Source organism: Phyllobates terribilis, unplaced genomic scaffold (assembly GCF_046119375.1).
Source record: "Phyllobates terribilis strain yellow unplaced genomic scaffold, ASM4611937v1 Scaffold_12__6_contigs__length_324123572, whole genome shotgun sequence".
Taxonomy (NCBI): Eukaryota; Metazoa; Chordata; class Amphibia; order Anura; family Dendrobatidae; genus Phyllobates; species Phyllobates terribilis.
The window spans coordinates 71,415,431-71,437,595 of record NW_027362772.1 but is presented as its reverse complement, the minus strand read 5'-3'; the positions used below and the strand labels follow the sequence as shown (position 1 = coordinate 71,437,595).

The window sequence follows — 22,165 nt, the reverse complement described above, 5'->3', positions numbered from 1 at the left end:
TATTATGCCATCCAAAGAGTTAAATTTTAGTCTCATTTGACCAGACTATATTCTCCCAGTATTTCACAGGCTTGTCTAAATGTTGTTGAGCAAACTGTAAATGTGCTTGAACATGGTGCAACACGTATTGTTTGAAACAACTGTACCGGCTGATTCCAGGTTTTTCTGTAGCTCTCCACAGATGGTTATTGGCTCTTGGACAACTCTTCTGATAATTTTATTCAATCCTCTATCTGAAATTTTGCAGGGAGCACCAGGTTGTGGTCGGTTTATGGTGAAATTATCCTTTTTCCATTTCTGTATTATGGCCCCAACAGTGCTCACTGGAACCTTCAGTAGTTTAGAAATTCTTCTGTAATCTACTGTATGTCACCAGTATGTTTTCCAACAATAAGGTTGTGAAGGTCTTGAGACAGCTCACTGGTTTTACTCATCATGAAATGTTTCCTGTGTGGCACCTTGGTAATGAGACACCTTTTTATAGGCCATCAGTTGAACCAACTGATATTATAGTTCACTAAGTGGCATGATTGCTTTCTATTTACTGATAGATTTCAGCAGGTGTCAGGAATTTCCGTGGCTTTTTGCATCTCTCTTTCTTCATGAGTTCAATACTTTTTCCCTGTGTCATTTCTCATTATTACACATACCGTATTTTTCGGACTATAAGACGCACTGGACCATAAGACGCACCTAGGTTTTAGAGGAGGAAAATAGAAAAAAAAATGTAAGTAAAAAATGTGGTCATGATGCCCTGTTAAGGGGAAGGGGATCTTGAAGCTCATCAAGAGAATGCCAAGAGTGTGCAAAGCAGTCATCAAAGCAAAAGGTGGCTACTTTGAAGAACCTAGAATATAAGACACATTTTCAGTTGTTTCACACTTTTTTGTTAAGTATATAATTCCACATGTGTTAATTCATAGTTTTGATGCCTCCAGTGTGAATGTACAATTTTCAAAGTTATGAAAACACAGAAAAATCTTTAAATGAGAAGGTGTGTCCAAACTTTTGGTCTGTACTGTATATGGCACCCTTCATCCTTCATCCTGGTATATATGGCTCCCTTCATCCTGGTATGTATGGCCCCCCTCATTCCTCTTCCTGGTATGTATGGCACCTTTCATCCCTCATCCTGGTATGCTTGGCACCATTCATCCTGGTATGTATATGGCCCCCCTCATCCCTCTTCCTGGTATGCTTGGTACCCCTCATCTATGTATAATTGGCAGCCAGCGGTCATGTGTGCCCGCTATTAAAGACCATGGGCGTGGGTTGTAGTGAATATTCATGGTCTCTAATAGCAGGCACATAGACCACAGAGCCGCTGCAGGAGCCGCACTGTGGGTACAGTGTGCGCGCTATTAGGGAGAGAGAATGGTCACTGCTCCCCACGCATACAGTCCTGGCGTGGGGAGCAGTGACTATTCCGGCATAGCATCTTACAGTGGGAGGGCGCATGGCAGTTACGCTATGCGCGGCTCAAACAGAGAGATCCCTGTCGGCAGCAGAGCAGGACACAGCAGTGGTGCAGAGAGGAGGTCAGTATAATTGTTTAATTTTTTTGTGTGCAGAGTGATGGGGATCAGGGGGTGCCAAGCATACCAAGATGAGGGGTGCCAAGCATACCAGGAAGAGGGATGAGGGGGGCCATACACACCAGGATGAGGGATGAAGGGTGTCATACATACCAGGATGAGGGATGATTGGTGCCATACATACCAGGATGAGGGATGCAGGACGCCATACATACCAGGATGAGGGATGCAGGGTGCCATACATACCAAGAGCCGCGCTGCAAGTACAGTGTGTGCGCTATTAACCCTAGAAGGCATACCTGGGGCCTCGCAGGCCCGCCCTGTTAATTGTTTTCTATTTTCTGCAAGATTACTTTAGTTAGAATTTTGAAACTCTAGGTATTCCTCAGGAATATACAGTGCCTACAAGTAGTATTCAACCCCCTGCAGATTTAGCTGGTTGACACATGCGGAATTAACTTGGCATTGTGACATTTGTACTGTAGATCAGCCTGGAAGTGGGAAATGCACTGCAGCAAATTTTGTCTTTGTTTTTTTTTTTTTGTTTTTAAACGTTAAAAGTTAATTCAGAGTGTCATTTATTATTCAACCCCTCAAACCACAAGAATTCTGTTTGGTCCCCCTAAAGTATTAAGAAGTAGTTCAGGCACCAAGAATAATGAGCTTCACATGTGTGGCTTAAAGATCTCTTTTGCCAGCCTTTTCTGACTATTTAAGACCCTCCCCAAACTTGTGAACAGCACTCAGACATGGTCAACATGGGAAAGACGAAGGAGCATTCCAAGGCCATCAGAGACAAGATCGTGGAGGGTCACAAGGCTGGCAAGGGGTACAAAACCCTTTCCAAAGAGTTGGGCCTACCTGTCTCCACTGTTGGGAGCATCATCAGTAAGTGGAAGGCTTATGGAACTACTGTTAGCCTTCCACGGCCTGGACAGCCTTTGAAAGTGTCCTCCCGTGCCGAGGCCAGGCTTGTCCGAAGAGTCAAGGCTAACCCAAGGACAACAAGGAAGGAGCTCCGGGAAGATCTCATGGCAGTGGGGACATTGGTTTCAGTCAATACCATAAGTAACGTACTCCACCGCAATGGTCTCCATTCCAGACGAGCCCGTAAGGTATCTTTACTTTCAAAGCGTCATGTCAAGGCTCGTCTACAGTTTGCTCATGATCACTTGGAGGACTCTGAGACAGACTGGTTCAAGGTTCTATGGTCTGATGAGACCAAGATCGAGATCTTTGGTGCCAACCACACACGTGACGTTTGGAGACTGGATGGCACTGCATACGACCCCAAGAATACCATCCCTACAGTCAAGCATGGTGGTGGCAGCATCATGTTGTGGGGCTGTTTCTCAGCCAAGGGGCCTGGCCATCTGGTCCGCATCCATGGGAAGATGGATAGCAAGGCCTACCTGGAGATTTTGGCCAAGAACCTCCGCTCCTCCATCAAGGATCTTAAGATGGGTCGTAATTTCATCTTCCAACAAGACAACGACCCAAAGCACACAGCCAAGAAAACCAAGGCCTGGTTCAAGAGGGAAAAAGTCAAGGTGTTGGAGTGGCCTAGTCAGTCTCCTGACCTTAACCCAATTGAAAACTTGTGGAAGGAGCTCAAGAATAAAGTCCACATGAGACACCCAAAGAACCTAGATAACTTGGAGAAGATCTGCATGGAGGAGTGGGCCAAGATAACTCCACAGACCTGTGCCGGCCTGATCAGGTCTTATAAAAGACGATTATTAGCTGTAATTGCAAACAAGGGTTATTCCACAAAATATTAAACATAGGGGTTGTATAATAATTGACCCACACTTTTATGTTTAAAATTTAATAAAATTCAACTGAGCAACATAACTTTTTGGTTTGTAAGATTTATGCTTCTGTTCATAAAACCTACTCTCGTTTGCAGTTTGAAGGCTCTAACTTATTTGCATCTTATCAAACCAGCTAAATCTGCAGGGGGTTGAATACTACTTGTAGGCACTGTAGTTGTTTGTCATTTCCAGTTGTTCATTTATTTTTATGTTACAGGCATTTTCGGTATAACAACTCTTTTTTGAAAATACCCATTTTTATGGTCATGCGTTCTAGGGTTAAGGAAAATGAATATTCACTGCTCCCCACGCCCACAGCCACAGTATATATATACTGTATATATCAGACTATAAGACGCACCCCCCACTTTCCTCCAAAATTTTGGAGGTAAAAAGTGCGTCTTATAGTCCGAAAAATACGGTAACTTAATTTATGGACATCTATGGTTTGATTTCCTTGCCTATGTGGATTGGATGGGTTGTTACCGATGTTTGGTGAGAATTTCATGTCAATAACACCTTTAGAAATATATTTACTTAGAAAATTGGTGACGTGTCCAATACTTATTTCACCCACTGAATGTGTTTTATTACAATACAATGCACTAAAATGGTAGACCTGGAGTCCATGAAAACTTATTAGAACCTGGTGATTGCATCATGGTGGGAAACAATAGGGACAGAGGGAGCTTCCTCTGTCTGGTAAACCACTTAGATGCTACAGTCACTATTGTCCAAGGCATCTAAGGGGATATATGGCCAGAATCGGAGATATGGCCAATCAGGCTGTTGCGGCGAGTAATTTACGGCTGATACTCACTACATATGGAGCAGGCTCAGCTCTTGAATCTGCTCTATATGCTACCTGCAATAAATGAAAGTGTGATGAAAGTTACAGTTGATCCCAATCTTACTGATGTTGCCTAGGAATGACTATTTGCGATGGGAAGATGGACAATTTTCCAACCCCAGTTTTACAAAGTCAATCTTGACTTTTAGGTTAATGGGGTCCTTCTAACATTTTGATGTATAAAATAAGCACCGCAAGCCCGATTTCAAGAAGGCTACGAATAAAACATCTAACCTAGATGTTGAGCCGTCCACACAACATGATGTATTAATACCTAGAACATTTCTCACCGATTCAAGTAAAATGAAAACACATTCTTCTCGACCAATTTCTGGCGCATCATGTTGTCAAACAGAGGTAGGACGCCATCCACAGAGATGTCAGGGTACCCCATACCGAGGATGCCATCAAACTGGGCAGCAACGAAAACAAATCCAGGCTGCTTTACTGCCTCGGCAAACGTCTGATTCACAACTTGCTGCTCGCCAATCTGTAGAAAGGAACAACATGGTGACATTGAAATGGAAATATGACCTAACATATGCGTGCAACCTCTGGAAAAATTACAATAACTACCCTATGGTTTTTTTCTATTTTTTTTCATGATGAAATGATATAAACTATCTGCACCATAATAATAAAATATGAGAATATTTGAGAAAGTACTTTGCTTGGGCACAAACGTATAATACACATATCGTAGAGAAAAGGTGCAGAAGGCTTGGACAACCACTTGACCCATTAAAGGGGTATTCCCATCCTCATAGATGGATGGCACTTTTGCAAGTTCTGTCGTTCTGATTAGGAAGATCATAGCCCAAGAAATGCATCGGGATATGAGGAACAGAGCTTGAAATGTGTTGGCCCATTGGAAGTCACCACAAGCCAGGGCAGATATAGACCCCTCAATAGTTTCCATCCGAAACACCAGTCTTGGCTAGAAAACAACATTTCAAGCTCTGATTTAGTAAGAAGCCACTAAACCATATCATGTAGCATAATGATTAAAATTAATAATGCATGCCAGGCAGTCGACCATTGCAATTTTCAGCACCTCAGCCTCTGGAAAAAAAAATATCCATCTTTATTTAATTATGGGAAGCTTATGTTCACCACAGAAGTCATCTCTCCAGAGCTTCTCATCGGTGGTCACAACTATGCAAAAACAGGCCTAATGCAAAATAACTGAATTCCTCCATGAGAAGATGACTCTGAAAATGCTCCACATCATTTCGAGAACAAGATGCATAAGCACAAATGCTTAAAATCGTAAAAAATATTTTTTTTATCTTTTACCTGTACCGTTCGCCCTTTAAAAGTCATCTAAAATGTTGTCCTCCACAGATGATTTTTTTTATTATAATTTTTTTTATTAATTTCGTTGACATTACATGAGCTGTTGGTCACTTGACATTTGTGATGCACACGACCTATTATTTCGGCCAAGTGCTATCCGTGGTTTTCACTAATGATATTCTATGGGGCTGTGCACATGTCCAAACTTTTTCCTCTGACCAAGTGGTCCGAGGAAAAAAATTGGAGACACCTCCAATTTTGAGCAGAGTGTTGGATCAAAATCGACAATGCAAGTCTACGGGTCCGTGAAAAACAAAGGTCCAATTTTCACAAAGTGATAGAATGGAGAAGGTGGAGAAACTTTTTATTTTTCTCTTCACCGCCGAAAAAAAATGATGCCACTCTGATCAGAATAATAGGACCGTTTTTCTCGGATGGAGAGAAAACAGTCATGTGCTGCCGTTACAGTGGAATTATTTGTATGAGAGACCAATAAACTCCAACAGGTGCAACGGCGGAACATGGGTTGCTAGCGCCCAAGGCAAGGCAAGAATTACACCCCATAAGTGCCCCCTTTAAGTAAATAATGCCTCCTGAGTGCCCCCCTTAGAAGCTATTAATGCCACCAGAGTATCACCTCCAAAAATAATAATGTCACCTTTGTGCCACCTACCTAAAGTTTAGGTAATGGGCGCATGACATCTTTTAGACGCCAAAGTAGCCGCTGAGTTTTTGAAGTGTTAGACGCTTGGGGAAAATGGCGGCGGTATTTTTATTGAAGAATCTTCTTTGGCGACTTCTCTGATGTTTTCGTGGCATTTTTTTAAAGTGTATATATAAATAAACAAGTGGATTCCAAACAGAAGCTGCCTGAAGAATGGTCAACTTTCGAAGACGGAAGAGCTTGAAAGAAGCTCAGAAAGACGCAACATGTGCACAGCAAGCTGTTTTAACATTGCTGTGCATATGTTAATTTTTTTTGCATTTTTTTAGCTGTTTTTTCAGTCCTCTTCTTCTCTGCACACAGGGCGGTATGACACAATTGGCACAATGCATTGGGACGCAGAGGTCTGTAGCCTTTCAGGACGACCTACAGGATCCAACTCTATTGACGTGTCATTGACACCAACAGAGTTTCAGTTGCCTTTTAAAGGACCTGCAAACAATTATTGGAGAAGGGGCCCTCGGTTAGTTTTCTGCGCAGGAGCCTCCACCAACCATGATCCATCTCGGACAGTCCCATTTGAGTACCAATGAGAGCATCTAACCTTCAAACACTTTGATACGATGTGAACTTACTGTGACCGTATCCTGGCTCAGGAATCCAGTGAGACTTCCAGTTTCATATTGTATTGAAAATGTTGTATCATTCTTTTTGTAAGTGCTGGAGGCCCCAGAGTTATATCTTTTGTGGAGCCCTGTGATACAGAAAAGTAGCAAAAGTTATTACACTATATATTAGGAATATATTGGATTCAATTAAGCCAAATGTAGATATTGTGAGTGGACGTTGCACAGAATCCTTATGGGCCAGTATTTTGAACTTGCAAGGGGTGAATGCTCCAGTATGGTGCCTCCATGAGTGTATGGACTTGCAGATACACAGAGGTATCCATAAGGACTCACAAAAAACTATAAGTGCGGTATCATATATCTATGCCATGCAAACTCATAATATAGCTTTGCATATGAAATATTAGCATAGGTTTGTGTTTGTACCATGATCACACTACCTGCATCAGAAAGTGCTCATCCTATTTCCATTACTTGAATGGTCACTGTATTTTCAGACAACTTGATCTCATTTAATAATGTGATATATAGACAATGTGCAAATCACTATATATAAAAATGTTGTCGCCTAAACGCTAAAAATGTCAATACAAGATGTTTCCTTTCTGTCTTTGCCTTTTTACAAGAAGTGGCGACAGGACTTTGTCTCTCTACAAGAAGTGGCGGCCAGACTTTGTCTCTCTACAGAAAGAGGGGGCCAGACTTTGTCTCTCTACAGGAAGTGGGGATGGACTTTGTCCCTCTACAGGAAGTGGGGATGGACTTTGTCTCTCTACAGGAAGTGGGGATGGACTTTGTCTCTCTACAGGAAGTGGGGATGGACTTTGTCTCTCTGCAGGAAGTGGGGAATTGACTTTGTCTCTCTACAGGAAGTGTGAATGGACTTTGTCTCTGTACAGGAAGTGGAGTGAATTTTTGTCTCTCTGCTGGAAGTGGGGGCCAGACTTTGTCTCTCTACAGGAAGTGGGGGCCAGACTTTGTCTCTCTACAGGAAGTGGGGGCCAGACTTTGTCTCTCTACAGAAAGTGGGGACCAGACATTGTCTCTCTACAGGAAGTGGGGGCCAGACTTTGTCTCTCTACAGGGAGTGGGGGCCAGACTGTGTCTCTCTTCAGAAAGAGGGGGCCAGATTTTGTCTCTCTACAGGAAGTGGGGGCCAGACTTTGTCTCTCTACAGAAAGTGGGGACCAGACTTTTTCTCTCTACAGGAAGTGGGGATTAGTGTTGAGCCACCCCCGTAGTGTTCGAGTTCGGTTCGGTTCGTCGAACACCCGTGTGTTCGTCGAACTGTTCGTCGAACACCTTCGAACACCGTTAAAACCAATGGCAGGCAAACAAAAACACATAGAAACACATAGAAAACACCTTCAAAAGTGTCCAAAAGCTGACAAACTGCTCAGAAGACACAACTAACACATGGAAAAGTGACAAGTACATATAGTCATGCGAAAATAAAAGAGGTGGAGGAGTAAAAGGAGGGGGAGACACAGATATAGGCATGTCATGCCCTTCTAAAATCCAAAAAGTGAGAAGCCGACACATTCAGTCCGCTCCTGCCCGTGCCACCTCCGTGTCGCCGGGTTTGTGCCAGAGCCGCGGTGAACCCTGACGGCCAGCCCCCCTCTCCCAATACTGGTGCCTGTCCGCTGGTGGGTCGAGCGAGCCCCCCTGTGGTGGAGGCAGCTCTAAGCTTTTTAATTTAAATTGTCTCTCTAATTTGAATGAATACACTTTAAATCCATTTACAAGGATCTATTGGAGGGCAAGTCTCATGCCAGCAGCCGCGTAATTCCAGCTCCAGTAGCGTCCACTAAAGCTGCTGCAGTTAAAAAGCTTTTATAAGGATCGAGCTCGGCTGTCCACCGCAAGGCATCCTACTGCCAGTCCCAGCCCCTATGCCTTGGGGTGCCTCCTGATGCTCTTCACTGAGTATCCCGTGGTCCCGAAGCATTTCCTTTGAAAAAATTAAGTGTCCAAACTACAGGTGGTGTAGCTTGCTTAACAGCCGGGATAATCCGCTGACTAGCAGACACTGCTACTAGGCACAAAGTATTTCCTGGGCTAGATGCAGTTAAAAATTTGTAATTAGATACTCTCGTTGGATGCTGAGAAAGCATTCCATAGAGTCTCCTGGCACGCCATATATGATTCTCTTAAAAAGCTTGGGGTAGGGGTCTAGGGGACCCTTTTATAGCCAAAATCACGGCCCTGTATCGCAATACGTCACCTAGGCTGAAGATAAATGGAACTGTAGCACCCTGAGGGCTCGGTTGCTACAGAGGTATTGCACCTCACCCAGAGGTGTGATATCTCACTCTCAGGTAAGGATGGAGTGTGGATCAGGACCCGACACCTGCATGCATTACACCACATTGCCGTGGGGCAGGGCGACCAATATGCCCCTGAGATGGGCACGACAGTCCCTGTCCCTGGCTGGAGTGGGGGGAGGGAACACTGAGGAAGGGGAACCCTGTAGTGCAGGAGCAGGGAGGAAGCAGTTCATGGGTGCATTGAGAAGGGAGTATAAAAGGTGGGCACCATCTTAGTTCAGTGCAGAGAAGTCTGAGCAGAAGTGGCAGGGAGCAGGGGCTCTGCATGAGCTCTGCTCCGGAGGCGGGCCTAGTAACAGAGGCCCAGGCCTGGAAGAGGGAGAAGGAAGGAAGAGGAGCGGAGCGGAGAAGGCTCCAGGAAAGAGGAACGAAGGGATCCCAGGGGTGCGGACGGGCGAGTCGCCACCGCACGCCCGAATCCACCTGCATGGAGGGGTCAGGCCAAAGGGGGAGACCGGTCCCCGAAACTAGTAGAGGCAGGAAACGACCCTCAGCTAGAAACCGGAGGCTGTGACATTTTATGTGGCGCAGCCCCTCGCTACACCCGCTAGGAGGGCAGCACATAGGGTCAGGGAAACTGGCGCCAAGTTTACCAAGAGGAGGCCCGAGGCAGCCGGACAGAAGGGTTGGTAAGAAAGGCCAGACAAAGGACACACAAAGGGGGTCCTGTGAAGCGCTCCAAAGTTATCTGGGAGTTGTCTGAGCCCCTCACCTGGTGAGCACAGTACGACGTGGGCAGCCGTTACCTGCAGACGTGGTCTGGATAATAAGAACTGTGAGTAAAGGCCCTGGACTGCATCACTGACTCCGTGTCGTTACTGCTGCTGCCCTGCACCATCACCCCCATCCTCCGCATACACTGCCCTGAGGCTATACTCCTCCCGTGGGGAGTTATGCTATGCTCTGCTGCACCCACAACACCAGCCTCAGCGGTCTGCCCTGCAGCGGCGGTTCACTCTGACCGCAATCCACGGGTGGCGTAGTCGGACATTTAAACATCAAAACCACATAAATAGTTCCGCCACTGGTTTGACCACCCTGAGCCACGGAACCGGGTCGCCGCCACGAAGACTACAACCACCAGCATCCACCAAAAAGGGTCCGGCTCCGGGTGTCCCAAGGCCCAGGGGGTGCATCAGAACATTTTCATCACCTTTCACAATCACCAATGGGACAAGGCAGGGATGTCCTCTGTCCCCTCTCTTATACATCCTAGTGACGGAGCACCTGCTCTCATCAATTCGCCATAACCCCAATATTAGGTGGATTGAGGTGGGAGGCACCGAGTACAAGTGCTCTCTATTTGCTGATGATGTACTAGTATATATCACTCAATCACATATATCCATCCATGCTGTTATGGCTGAAATAGATCACTTTGTTACATGGTCAAATTTTAAAATCAATGCAGCGAAGTCTGAGGCCCTCGATGTCTCCCTCCCCAAATCCATACAGGATTCCATCCAGTTCAACTTTCCCTTTGCCTGGCCCTCACAGGGTATCAAATACTTAGGAATTGCTATTCATAGAGACCTCTCCCGTCTATGTTATCTTAATTTTGGGCCTTTTATTGAACAACTCCATACAGACCACGGTTGGCAAGTTAGAACTGTAAGATTCACTACGTGAACCACTGGTGTTTTGTGGAAAAGCACATGTACACTGTGTTCCAAATTATTATGCAAAAAGTGTTTAGGAGTGATAAGGGAAGAATTTGTTTGTTTGTCAGTTAAACTCATTGATGGTGATGTGTGTCAGGGCTCTTTATATCACTGTAAGCAATTGCAGACACCTGTGCTAATTAGTTTGGCAGGTGTGTCCAATGAAAGGCAAGACTACTTAAGAAGGCTGTCTCACATTATTAAGCAGCCTACATTTTCTGCCAAAATGGGAAAGAAAAAGGATGTGTCGGCTGCTGAGAAGCAACAAATTGTGGAGTGTTTAGGTCAAGGCATGACTACAATCAACATTGTGCGATGATCAGGATGAAGTGTCTTGGCAATCAAGAAGTATGTAGCTGATTCACAGTACACACGTGTGCGTGCTGATAAGGGCAAATTGAGGACTCTGTCCTACAGGCAATTACGTCAGGTTAAAAGAGCAGCGGCAAAAAAGCCTTGTCATAGCAGCAGACAAGTTTTTGAAGCTGCTGGTGCCTCCAACGTCCCCCGAACAACAAGATGCAGGGTCCTTCAGAGGTTTGCAGCTGTGCATATGCCATCCTGTCGACCTCCTCTATCCACTTCACACAAGCAGAAACGGCTCCAGTGGGCCAAACATTACATGAAGACTGATTTCAAAACTGTTTTGTTCACGGATGAGTGCCGTGCAGTGCTCGATGGTCCAGATGGATGGAGTGGAGGATGGCTGGTTGATGGACACCCCACGCAAACACGGCTACAGCGCCAACAAGGAGGAGGTGGAGTAATGTTTTGGACTGGAATCATGGGGAGAGAGATTGTCGGCCCCTTTAGGATCCCTGAAGGCGCTAAAGATGAACTCCATAATGTATGGGGATTTTCTCAAACAGCACTTCCTGCCATGGTTCAAGAAGAAGAACCATGTATTTCACAGCAAGATCATTTTTTTGCATGATAATGCACCATCTCATGCTGCACATAAAACATCTGCATCTCTGGCTGATATGGGCATAAAACGGGACAAACTTATGGTGTGACCTCCATGCTCCCCTGACCTCTACCCCATTCAGAACCTCTGGAGCATCATCAAAAGGAGTGTCTATGATGGCGGGAGGCAGTTCACATCTAAGCAACAGCTCTGGGAGGGTATTCTGTCCTCATGCAAAACAATTGAAGCAGAAACCATCCAAAACCTGACAAATTCAATGGACGAGAGAGTTCAGAAGCTCCTTTCGAACAAGGGGTCCTATGTGAAAATGTAACATCACCTAGAATAAAGTTTTGAGTTGAAAACTGTTTGATTTCAGTTTCTAACAACCAGCTAATGCTTATAATTTCAAAAATGACCATTTTTTTTGGTCTTTATTAAAATGAAAAGGTTGATCGAAAAGTTTGGGGGATCTAAGAGTGTGGCAACCCAGTAGTCATGATTACTTCGAATTCTGACAATATGAGGGTCATGTTGCAGGTAGTGCAGCAAGAAGGCACTTATGTGTCTTGCGCATCTCGGAGCCCCAAAATTATTTTCCGGGCTAGATGCAGCTACAAATTATTATTAATTTTAAATCTGGTGGAGCTTAGTATAGATGGGCTAATAGGATCAGTGCTGCACACTGCTACAAAGCCCAAATTATTTTCCAGTCAAGATACAGATAAACATGATTAGTAATTTGAAAGCTTAAAACGGTTGGTAGGGTGATTTTAACCAATCATCAAGCTTTTACTCTCCCCAGGATGACACAGGGGTAGAAAAGTCGTTTCGGATCCATGATTTGTTCATCTTTATGAACGTGAGTCTGTCTACATTATCAGTGGAGAGCCGCGTGCGCTTATCTGTCAGCACACCACCAGCAGTGCTGAACACACGTTCAGACAGAACGCTGGCTGCGGGGCATGACAAGATCTCCAAGGCGTAAGTGGCTAGCTCCGGCCATTTATCCAGATTGGAAGCCCAAAAAGAGCAAGGGTCCAGTGACACAGTCATGGCTTCAATGTTTACTTGGAGATACTCCTGTACCATCGTCTCTAGGCGTTGACTATGTGTCAGACTTCTTGTCTCCTGTGGCCTTGCAAAGGATGGGCTAAAAAAGTGGTGAAATGATTCCGCAAAATTGATGTTACCAGCAGATACTGTGGTTCTGTTACGGTTTGAGTGCTGAACACTTGACGGTCCCACGGTTGGCAAGTTGGAACTGTGAGATTCACTACGTGCACCACTGGTGTTTTGTGGAAAAGCACATGTAAGATTCTCTGCTGATACTCCTGCATGCGTGCATCCCTTTCTATGGCAGGAATAATTTCTGCAAATTTACTTTTGTACCGGGGATCTAACAGTGTGGCAACCCAGTAGTCAGGATTATTTCTAATTCTCACAATTCGAGGGTCATGTTGCAGGTAGTGCAGCAAGAAGGCACTCATGTGTGTTGCGCATCCAGGAGCACCAAGTCCCTGTTGTGTTGGTGGCGAGGTAACAATCATGCTTCCTTCCTCTGTCCTCTCCCCCCAACCTCGCACAACAGAAATGTGATCAAGGTCTCCCTCATTGATGAGTCTTCCATCAGTTCGTCCTCCACTTCTTCCTGGGCTCCTGCACCTTCCTCACTAGTTTGGCTGCTACCATGCGCCCTGGTAAAACCATCTCCCCCACCCTCACATGCCTGCCGCCTTGGTGCTGCCGACCGTCTGGACCTTGCAGATGTTAGCCCTTCCGCATACAACTCCTCCTCCTCTACTTCCTCCACCTCCTCTTGTGCCACCACCTGACTCCGAATTCTGTTTAACATGTGCTCCAGCATGTAAATCACCGGAATAGTCATGCTGATAATGGCATCGTCAGCACTAAATATCTTCGTCGCCATTTCAAAACTGTGCAGAAGGGTGCATAGGTCCCTGATCTGAGACCACTCCTCCAGCGTGATTTGCCCCACCTCCGGATCTCGTTGGCCCAGGCTATACGTCAGAACGTATTGCACCAGGGCTTGTCGGTGCTGCCACAGTCGCTGCAACATGTGCAGAGTTGAATTCCACCGGGTAGGCACATCGCATTTTAGCCGGTGAAGTGGCAGGCCCAACGACTTCTGTAGAGATGTAAGTCGCTGAGCTGCGGGATGCGAACGGCGGAAGTGAGCACACAGCGACCGTGCCCTCTGCAGAAGGCCATCTAGTCTGGGATAGTGGGCTAAAAATTGCTGGACAACCAGGTTCAACACGTGAGCCATACAAGGCACGTGTGTGACATTGCCCCGGCGAAGGGCCGCACCCAGGTTTGCAGCATTGTCGCACACGGCCTTCCCTGGTTTCAGGTCCAGTGGAGACAACCATTCATGAAATTGGTTCTCCAGAGCTGACCACAACTCCTCAGCTGTGTGACTCACATTTCCCAGACATTTCAAAGTAAAACCCGCCTGATGACGTTGAGCCCTACTGCCAGCATAGTAAGGAGGTGTGCAGGATCCCTTCTGCGCAGTTAGAAAGCTTGTGGTATGACCAGACAGGCTTTGGGTGCAGGTGGAAGACCGAGAGGAGGTTGAGGAGGCAGAAGCAGTGGAGGAACTTTGACATAAAGAGGATTGACGCACAACTCGTGGGGACGGCAAGACTTGGACAGCAGCCCCTTGTCCTGCTGTCACCATAGTTACCCAGTACCCAGTCAGCGACATGTAACGCCCCTGTCCATGCCTACTCGTCCAAGTGTCTGTGGTGAAATGCACCCTGTCACACACAGAGTTTCTCAAAGAAGCGGTGATGTTGTGTGCGACATGCTGGTGGAGCGCAGGCACACCTTTCTTTGAGAAGTAGTGCCGACTGGGCATCTGGTACTGGGGCACTGCGACGGACATAAGGTCTCGAAAATCCTCTGTGTCCACCAGGCGGAAAGGCAGCATTTCTGTAACCAAGAGCTTGCAGATGGTGAAATTCAACCTCTTAGCTTTCTCATGGCTAGGAGGAAATGGTCTTTTACTTGTCCACATCTGAGGGACCGAGGGCTGGCTATTGTGCTTAGACGGGGTTGATAAGGGTGTCCCCGGGAAACTGCCGGTCTGTGAGGAAGATGCAGGCGGACATGTTAGGTTGCCTTGATCCAAAGGTGGTGCTATCGATGTCGGACAGCGCTCAACACCAGCTGGTGTTACCACCTCCAAAGAAAATGATGACCTGCCAATCACGCTGGCTGTTGCGGGTAAAGAGGTGGCAGGTCTGCGCCCCAAAACAGGTGTGACTGCTGTCCCCCCAGTCACAGAGGATGAAGAGGCCGCGGATGCACAAGATATGGCAGACGGTGGTTGGCCCGGCCGGCTAGGCCGCATTGTAGCACACTGAGCTTCCCACTGCAACTTATGCTTCATGTCCATGTGCCGGTTCATGCATGAAGTACTCAAACTATGTATTTTTTGGCCTCTACTTAGCTTTTGCTGACAAATGTTACAGATAACACGAGTTGGGTCATCTTTATCGATCTGAAAAAATGCCCAGGCTATGCAAGGCTTAGCACCCATGCGACCTGAAGAGCCACCACGACTTGTGGTGAGAGGCAGAGTTGTGTTTGAGGATGCAGTTGTTGACGTGCTTCCAGTACTACGTCTCTGTCCAGGAAGGCGCAACCTGACCTCGTCGTCACTAGCATCTTCCTCCACCTCCTCTGCTGACCTCATCTCTTGGCGGACTGTGGGTTGACAGTAAGTGGGATCTCCAACCTCATCATCATCACCCTATGCGTTATCACACCCATCGTCCTCAGAGCCAACCTGTTCCTGCCCTGACAAAAAACTAAAGTTGTCGCTCCAATCAGGTATTTGAGTCTCATCATCGTCTTCCTCATTGTCTCCACCAACAGGAGTTACAGTTTGGGAATGAGGGTCTACATTATGGTCAGAACCTTCTGCGTCTGGTCCTGGATTCGATTCATAAAGATTCTGGGCATCAGTGCAGATCATTTCCTCGTCTGGATTCACAGAAGCGCTGGAGTCGACCTCTGATTCCCAGGCTATAGTATGAGTAAACAGCTCTGCAGACTCAACCATCTGTTCTACCTCATACTCAGACGGGCAGCTGGAGATTTGGGAGCTGTGAGGAAGCAAGTGCGATTGGGGTGACACCTTTGAGGACTGGAGTATTTGTGATGTTGAAGTTGATGTGGAGGAGAGCCCACTTAAAGGAGCACTTGATATCCGTTGAAGCACCTGCTGTTTTTGTGCCTCATCTGGAATTTGTAGCGATTGGCGTGGCCGTAAGAAAGGGATCTTATCACATTGTCCGCTAAAAGAAGTAGACATTTTAGTTTGGCTGGAAGATGGTCTTTCTTCTGCAGATGTTACTGTTGCTTTAACACCTACCCCACGGACACAACCTTTTTTCCCCTTCCCAACACGCCTATTCCCCTTTCCACCAGCAGCAGGCCTTTTTTCCACTCATTCTGGTGGTTAACTAATTCACAACTCTGGAGTTGTTTGCACAAAAAAACAATGGATGGGAACCGAGCAGAGCTGAGTGGCCAAACTGTGGTATTAGGCCAAAACTATTGGCTGGGTTAGATGCAGAAAAAAATTATACTCAATTTGCAACCTGATGGAGGTCAGTATAGATGGACTAATAGAGAAAGTCCCACACACAGCTAGAAGCCCAAATATTTTTTCAGAGGTAGATGCAGAAAAAAAATATATTCAGTTTGCAACCTGATGGAGGTCAGTATAGATAGACTAATAGAGAAAGTCCCACACACTGCTAGAAGGCCAAATATTTTTTCAGAGGTAGATGCAGAAAAAAATTATATTCAGTTTGCAACCTAATGGAGGTCAGTATAGATGGACTAATAGAACAAGTCCCACACACAGCTAGAAGCCCAAATATTTTTTCAGAGGTAGATGCAGATAAAAATTATTTTTAATTTGCAACCTGATGGAGGTCAGTATAGATGGACTAATAGAGAAAGTCCCACACACTGCTAGAAGGCCAAATATTTTTTCAGAGCTAGATGCAGACAAAAAATTATTTTCAGTTTGCAATCTGATGGAGGTCAGTATAGATGGACTAATAGAACAAGTCCCACACACAGCTAGAAGACCAAATATTTTTTCAGAGGTAGATGCAGAAAAAAATTATATTCAGTTTGCAACCTGATGGAGGTCTGTATAGATGGATTAATAGAACAAGTCCCACACACAGCTAGAAGCCCAATATTTTTTCAGAGGTAGATGCAGAAAAAAAATATATTCAGTTTGCAACCTGATGGAGGTCAGTATAGATGGACTAATAGAGAAAGTCCCACACACTGCTAGAAGGCCAAATATTTTTTCAGAGCTAGATGCAGACAAAAAATTATTTTTAATTTGCAACCTGATGGAGGTCAGTATAGATGGACTAATAGAGAAAGTCCCACACACTGCTAGAAGGCCAAATATTTTTTCAGAGCTGGATGCAGATAAAAATTATTTTTAATTTGCAACCTGATGGAGGTCAGTATAGATGGACTAATAGAGAAAGTCCCACACACTGCTAGAAGGCCAAATATTTTTTCAGAGCTAGATGCAGACAAAAAATTATTTTCAGTTTGCAACCTGATGGAGGTCAGTATAGATGGACTAATAGAACAAGTCCCACACACAGCTAGAAGCCCAAATATTTTTTCAGAGGTAGATGCAGAAAAAAATTATATTCAGTTTGCAACCTGATGGAGGTCTGTATAGATGGATTAATAGAACAAGTCCCACACACAGCTAGAAGCCCAATATTTTTTCAGAGGTAGATGCAGAAAAAAAATATATTCAGTTTGCAACCTGATGGAGGTCAGTATAGATGGACTAATAGAGAAAGTCCCACACACTGCTAGAAGGCCAAATATTTTTTCAGAGCTAGATGCAGACAAAAAATTATTTTCAGTTTGCAACCTGATGGAGGTCAGTATAGATGGACTAATAGAACAAGTCCCACACACAGCTAGAAGACCAAATATTTTTTCAGAGGTAGATGCAGAAAAAAATTATATTCAGTTTGCAACCTGATGGAGGTCTGTATAGATGGATTAATAGAACAAGTCCCACACACAGCTAGAAGCCCAATATTTTTTCAGAGGTAGATGCAGAAAAAATATATATTCAGTTTGCAACCTGATGGAGGTCAGTATAGATGGACTAATAGAGAAAGTCCCACACACTGCTAGAAGGCCAAATATTTTTTCAGAGCTAGATGCAGACAAAAAATTATTTTTAATTTGCAACCTGATGGAGGTCAGTATAGATGGACTAATAGAGAAAGTCCCACACACTGCTAGAAGGCCAAATATTTTTTCAGAGCTGGATGCAGATAAAAATTATTTTTAATTTGCAACCTGATGGAGGTCAGTATAGATGGACTAATAGAGAAAGTCCCACACACTGCTAGAAGGCCAAATATTTTTTCAGAGCTAGATGCAGACAAAAAATTATTTTCAGTTTGCAACCTGATGGAGGTCAGTATAGATGGACTAATAGAACAAGTCCCACACACAGCTAGAAGCCCAAATATTTTTTCAGAGGTAGATGCAGAAAAAAATTATATTCAGTTTGCAACCTGATGGAGGTCTGTATAGATGGATTAATAGAACAAGTCCCACACACAGCTAGAAGCCCAATATTTTTTCAGAGGCAGATGCAGAAAAAAAATATATTCAGTTTGCAACCTGATGGAGGTCAGTATAGATGGACTAATAGAGAAAGTCCCACACACTGCTAGAAGGCCAAATATTTTTTCAGAGCTAGATGCAGACAAAAAATTATTTTTAATTTGCAACCTGATGGAGGTCAGTATAGATGGACTAATAGAGAAAGACCCACAGACAGCTAGAAGCCCAAATATTTTTTCAGAGCTAGATGCAGATAAAAATTATATTCAGTTTGCAACCTGATGGAGGTCAGTATAGATGGACTAATAGAACAAGTCCCACACATAGCTAGAAGCCCAAATATTTTTTCAGAGGTAGATGCAGAAAAAAATTATATTCAGTTTGCAACCTGATGGAGGTCTGTATAGATGGATTAATAGAACAAGTCCCACACTCAGCTAGAAGCCCAATATTTTTTCAGAGGTAGATGCAGAAAAAAAATATATTCAGTTTGCAACCTGATGGAGGTCAGTATAGATGGACTAATAGAGAAAGTCCCACACACTGCTAGAAGGCCAAATATTTTTTCAGAGCTAGATGCAGATAAAAATTATTTTTAATTTGCAACCTGATGGAGGTCAGTATAGATGGACTATTAGAGAAAGTCCCACACACTGCTAGAAGGCCAAATATTTTTTCAGAGCTGGATGCAGATAAAAATTATTTTTAATTTGCAACCTGATGGAGGTCAGTATAGATGGACTAATAGAGAAAGTCCCACACACTGCTAGAAGGCCAAATATTTTTTCAGAGCTAGATGCAGAAAAAAATTATATTCAGTTTGCAACCTGATGGAGGTCAGTATAGATGGACTAATAGAGAAAGTCCCACACACAGCTAGAAGGCCAAATATTTTTTCAGAGGTAGATGCAGATAAAAATTATTTTAAATTTGCAGCCTGATGGAGGTCAGTATAGATGGACTAATAGAACAAGTCCCACACACAGCTAGAAGCCCAAATATTTTTTCAGAGGTAGATGCAGAAAAAAATTATATTCAGTTTGCAACCTGATGGAGGTCTGTATAGATGGATTAATAGAACAAGTCCCACACACAGCTAGAAGCCCAATATTTTTTCAGAGGTAGATGCAGAAAAAAAATATATTCAGTTTGCAACCTGATGGAGGTCAGTATAGATGGACTAATAGAGAAAGTCCCACACACTGCTAGAAGGCCAAATATTTTTTCAGAGCTAGATGCAGACAAAAAATTATTTTTAATTTGCAACCTGATGGAGGTCAGTATAGATGGACTAATAGAGAAAGTCCCACACACTGCTAGAAGGCCAAATATTTTTTCAGAGCTGGATGCAGATAAAAATTATTTTTAATTTGAAACCTGATGGAGGTCAGTATAGATGGACTAATAGAGAAAGTCCCACACACTGCTAGAAGGCCAAATATTTTTTCAGAGCTAGATGCAGAAAAAAATTATATTCAGTTTGCAACCTGATGGAGGTCAGTATAGATGGACTAATAGAGAAAGTCCCACACACAGCTAGAAGGCCAAATATTTTTTCAGAGGTAGATGCAGATAAAAATTATTTTAAATTTGCAGCCTGATGGAGGTCAGTATAGATGGACTAATAGAACAAGTCCCACACACAGCTAGAAGCCCAAATATTTTTTCAGAGGTAGATGCAGATAAAAATTATTTTTAATTTGCAACCTGATGGAGGTCAGTATAGATGGACTAATAGAACAAGTCCCACACACAGCTAGAAGCCCAAATATTTTTTCAGAGGTAGATGCAGAAAAAAATTATATTCAGTTTGCAACCTGATGGAGGTCTGTATAGATGGATTAATAGAACAAGTCCCACACACAGCTAGAAGCCCAATATTTTTTCAGAGGTAGATGCAGAAAAAAAATATATTCAGTTTGCAACCTGATGGAGGTCAGTATAGATGGACTAATAGAGAAAGTCCCACACACTGCTAGAAGGCCAAATATTTTTTCAGAGCTAGATGCAGAAAAAAATTATATTCAGTTTGCAACCTGATGGAGGTCAGTATAGATGGACTAATAGAACAAGTCCCACACACTGCTAGAAGCCCAAATATTTTTTCAGAGCTAGATGCAGAAAAAAATTATATTCAATTTGCAACCTGATGGAGGTCAGTATAGATGGACTAATAGAATGATGCTATGCCCAAAAGATTTTACTTCACTAGGTGCAGTAAAAAAATTGGTATTCTATACACAGGTGGTATATCTTGCAACACAGATAGGCTACTCCACTGACTAACACACTCTGCAATAGGCCAAAAAGGATTAGCTTTGCTAGATTCAGCCAAATGCTGTGAAAAAAACTTGCACAGCACTGGCACAGACCTGCCTGGCAAAAACTGATAGGAACTGATGTAACCTAGTCCTGAAAAGGACTGCAATTACAATTAGCCTTTACTCCCACAATCTATCTATTTAAGAGCACAGACCTGCCTGATAAAAGTCGTAGGAAATGCTGTAACCTAGTCCTTAAAAGGACTGCAATCACAACTATTCCCTACTCCCAAGCTATCTGTAGATTTGTGCGAAAATTGGCTTGAAATTAACAAGGTATAGCGCACACAGCAACAGCGGTGCCGTCTAACACGCAGCTGCAGCAGTGAGAAAATGGTGGCGACGGGGAAAATGGCTTGGTCTTATAGGGCAAGGACATGTGACATACACTGCCAATGACACATGCCCTTGCTTGTGTGAAAAAAGCACTTCGCTCCGTGTGTGCGCTGCTGATAGGCTGACAGATTGCACCTCCCCACTGTAAATGCGGGAAAGAGAAAAAAAAATGGAGATCTTCATTGTTCCTGCAGAGATCCATCCCCTGCCCCTCCCCCCACCCCGCTGTACACTCAAACTGCGTATTAACATTAATTTTCATCATTACTGAGAAAAAATCCAGTTATGATTTTGGTGCACGAACAGTTATCGAACATAACCTCGAACAGCCGAATTTTTCTCAAATCGTTCGTGTTCGCCGAACGGCTCGAACACCGCCCAAAACTGCTCGAATTTGAGATTGGCGAACAGTTCGAGTAGAACAACGCTCATCTCTAGTGGGGATGGACTTTGTCTCTCTACAGGAAGTGGGGATGGACTTTGTCTCTCTACAGGAAGTGTGGGCCGGTCTTTGTCTCTCTCCAGTAAGTGGGAGCCGGTCTTAGTCTCTCTACAGAAAGTGGGGTGAATCTTTGTCTCTCCACAGGAAGTGGGGGCGGGTCTGTTTCTCTCTACAGGAAGTGGGGACTGTTTTTTTTGTCTTTCTATAGGAAATGGGGGCCAGTCTTTGTCTCTTTACAGGAAGTGAGATTGGGTCTTTATGTCTCTACTCCTGATCTTCTGTCTGTCAAACTGCAAACAGGCCTAACAGAGAAATGGGCTTCAGGTTAAGGACAGCCAATGTTTTAGAAAAAGGCAGGCGCAATGAATTCTGGGAAGCAAGGAAATAGTAGGTTTCAGCACCTATAATATTGGCAGAATGCTGACGAAGAGGAATTTCCCACTCAAAAAAAGTGGATGGAAAATAATAAAATACGAGAATGGGCACAATTCCGTGACAAATTGGGCACGTGCACCAAAAGAAAATTTAATTTGTTGTGGATGATGATTAAAGCAAGACCGTGCTACAGGAATTGTCTGACAGGACGGGTATGAGTTGAGCACATTTTTTATTTTCTTAGTAGCCTATGAGGATTACATACTTGTGCAGGCTCTCCCTACCCATTAATTTAGAGGGACGCCATCATCAGAAAATTATCTATTGTATAAATCA

General features: G+C 44.2%; 1 protein-coding gene across 1 annotated transcript in view; it reads right to left on the bottom strand.

Moving 5' to 3' along the window:
* Positions 1–22,165, bottom strand: part of LOC141172104 (cathepsin D-like) — a 56,481-nt gene that overhangs the window by 17,300 nt on the left and 17,016 nt on the right. Inside the window, exons 4-5 of the mRNA XM_073655959.1 lie at positions 6,795–6,913; positions 4,490–4,689 (exon numbers count right to left, since the gene is read on the bottom strand). Of these exons, the coding sequence (XP_073512060.1) occupies positions 4,490–4,689; positions 6,795–6,913 (319 nt within the window). The remainder of the gene's footprint in view (positions 1–4,489; positions 4,690–6,794; positions 6,914–22,165) is intronic.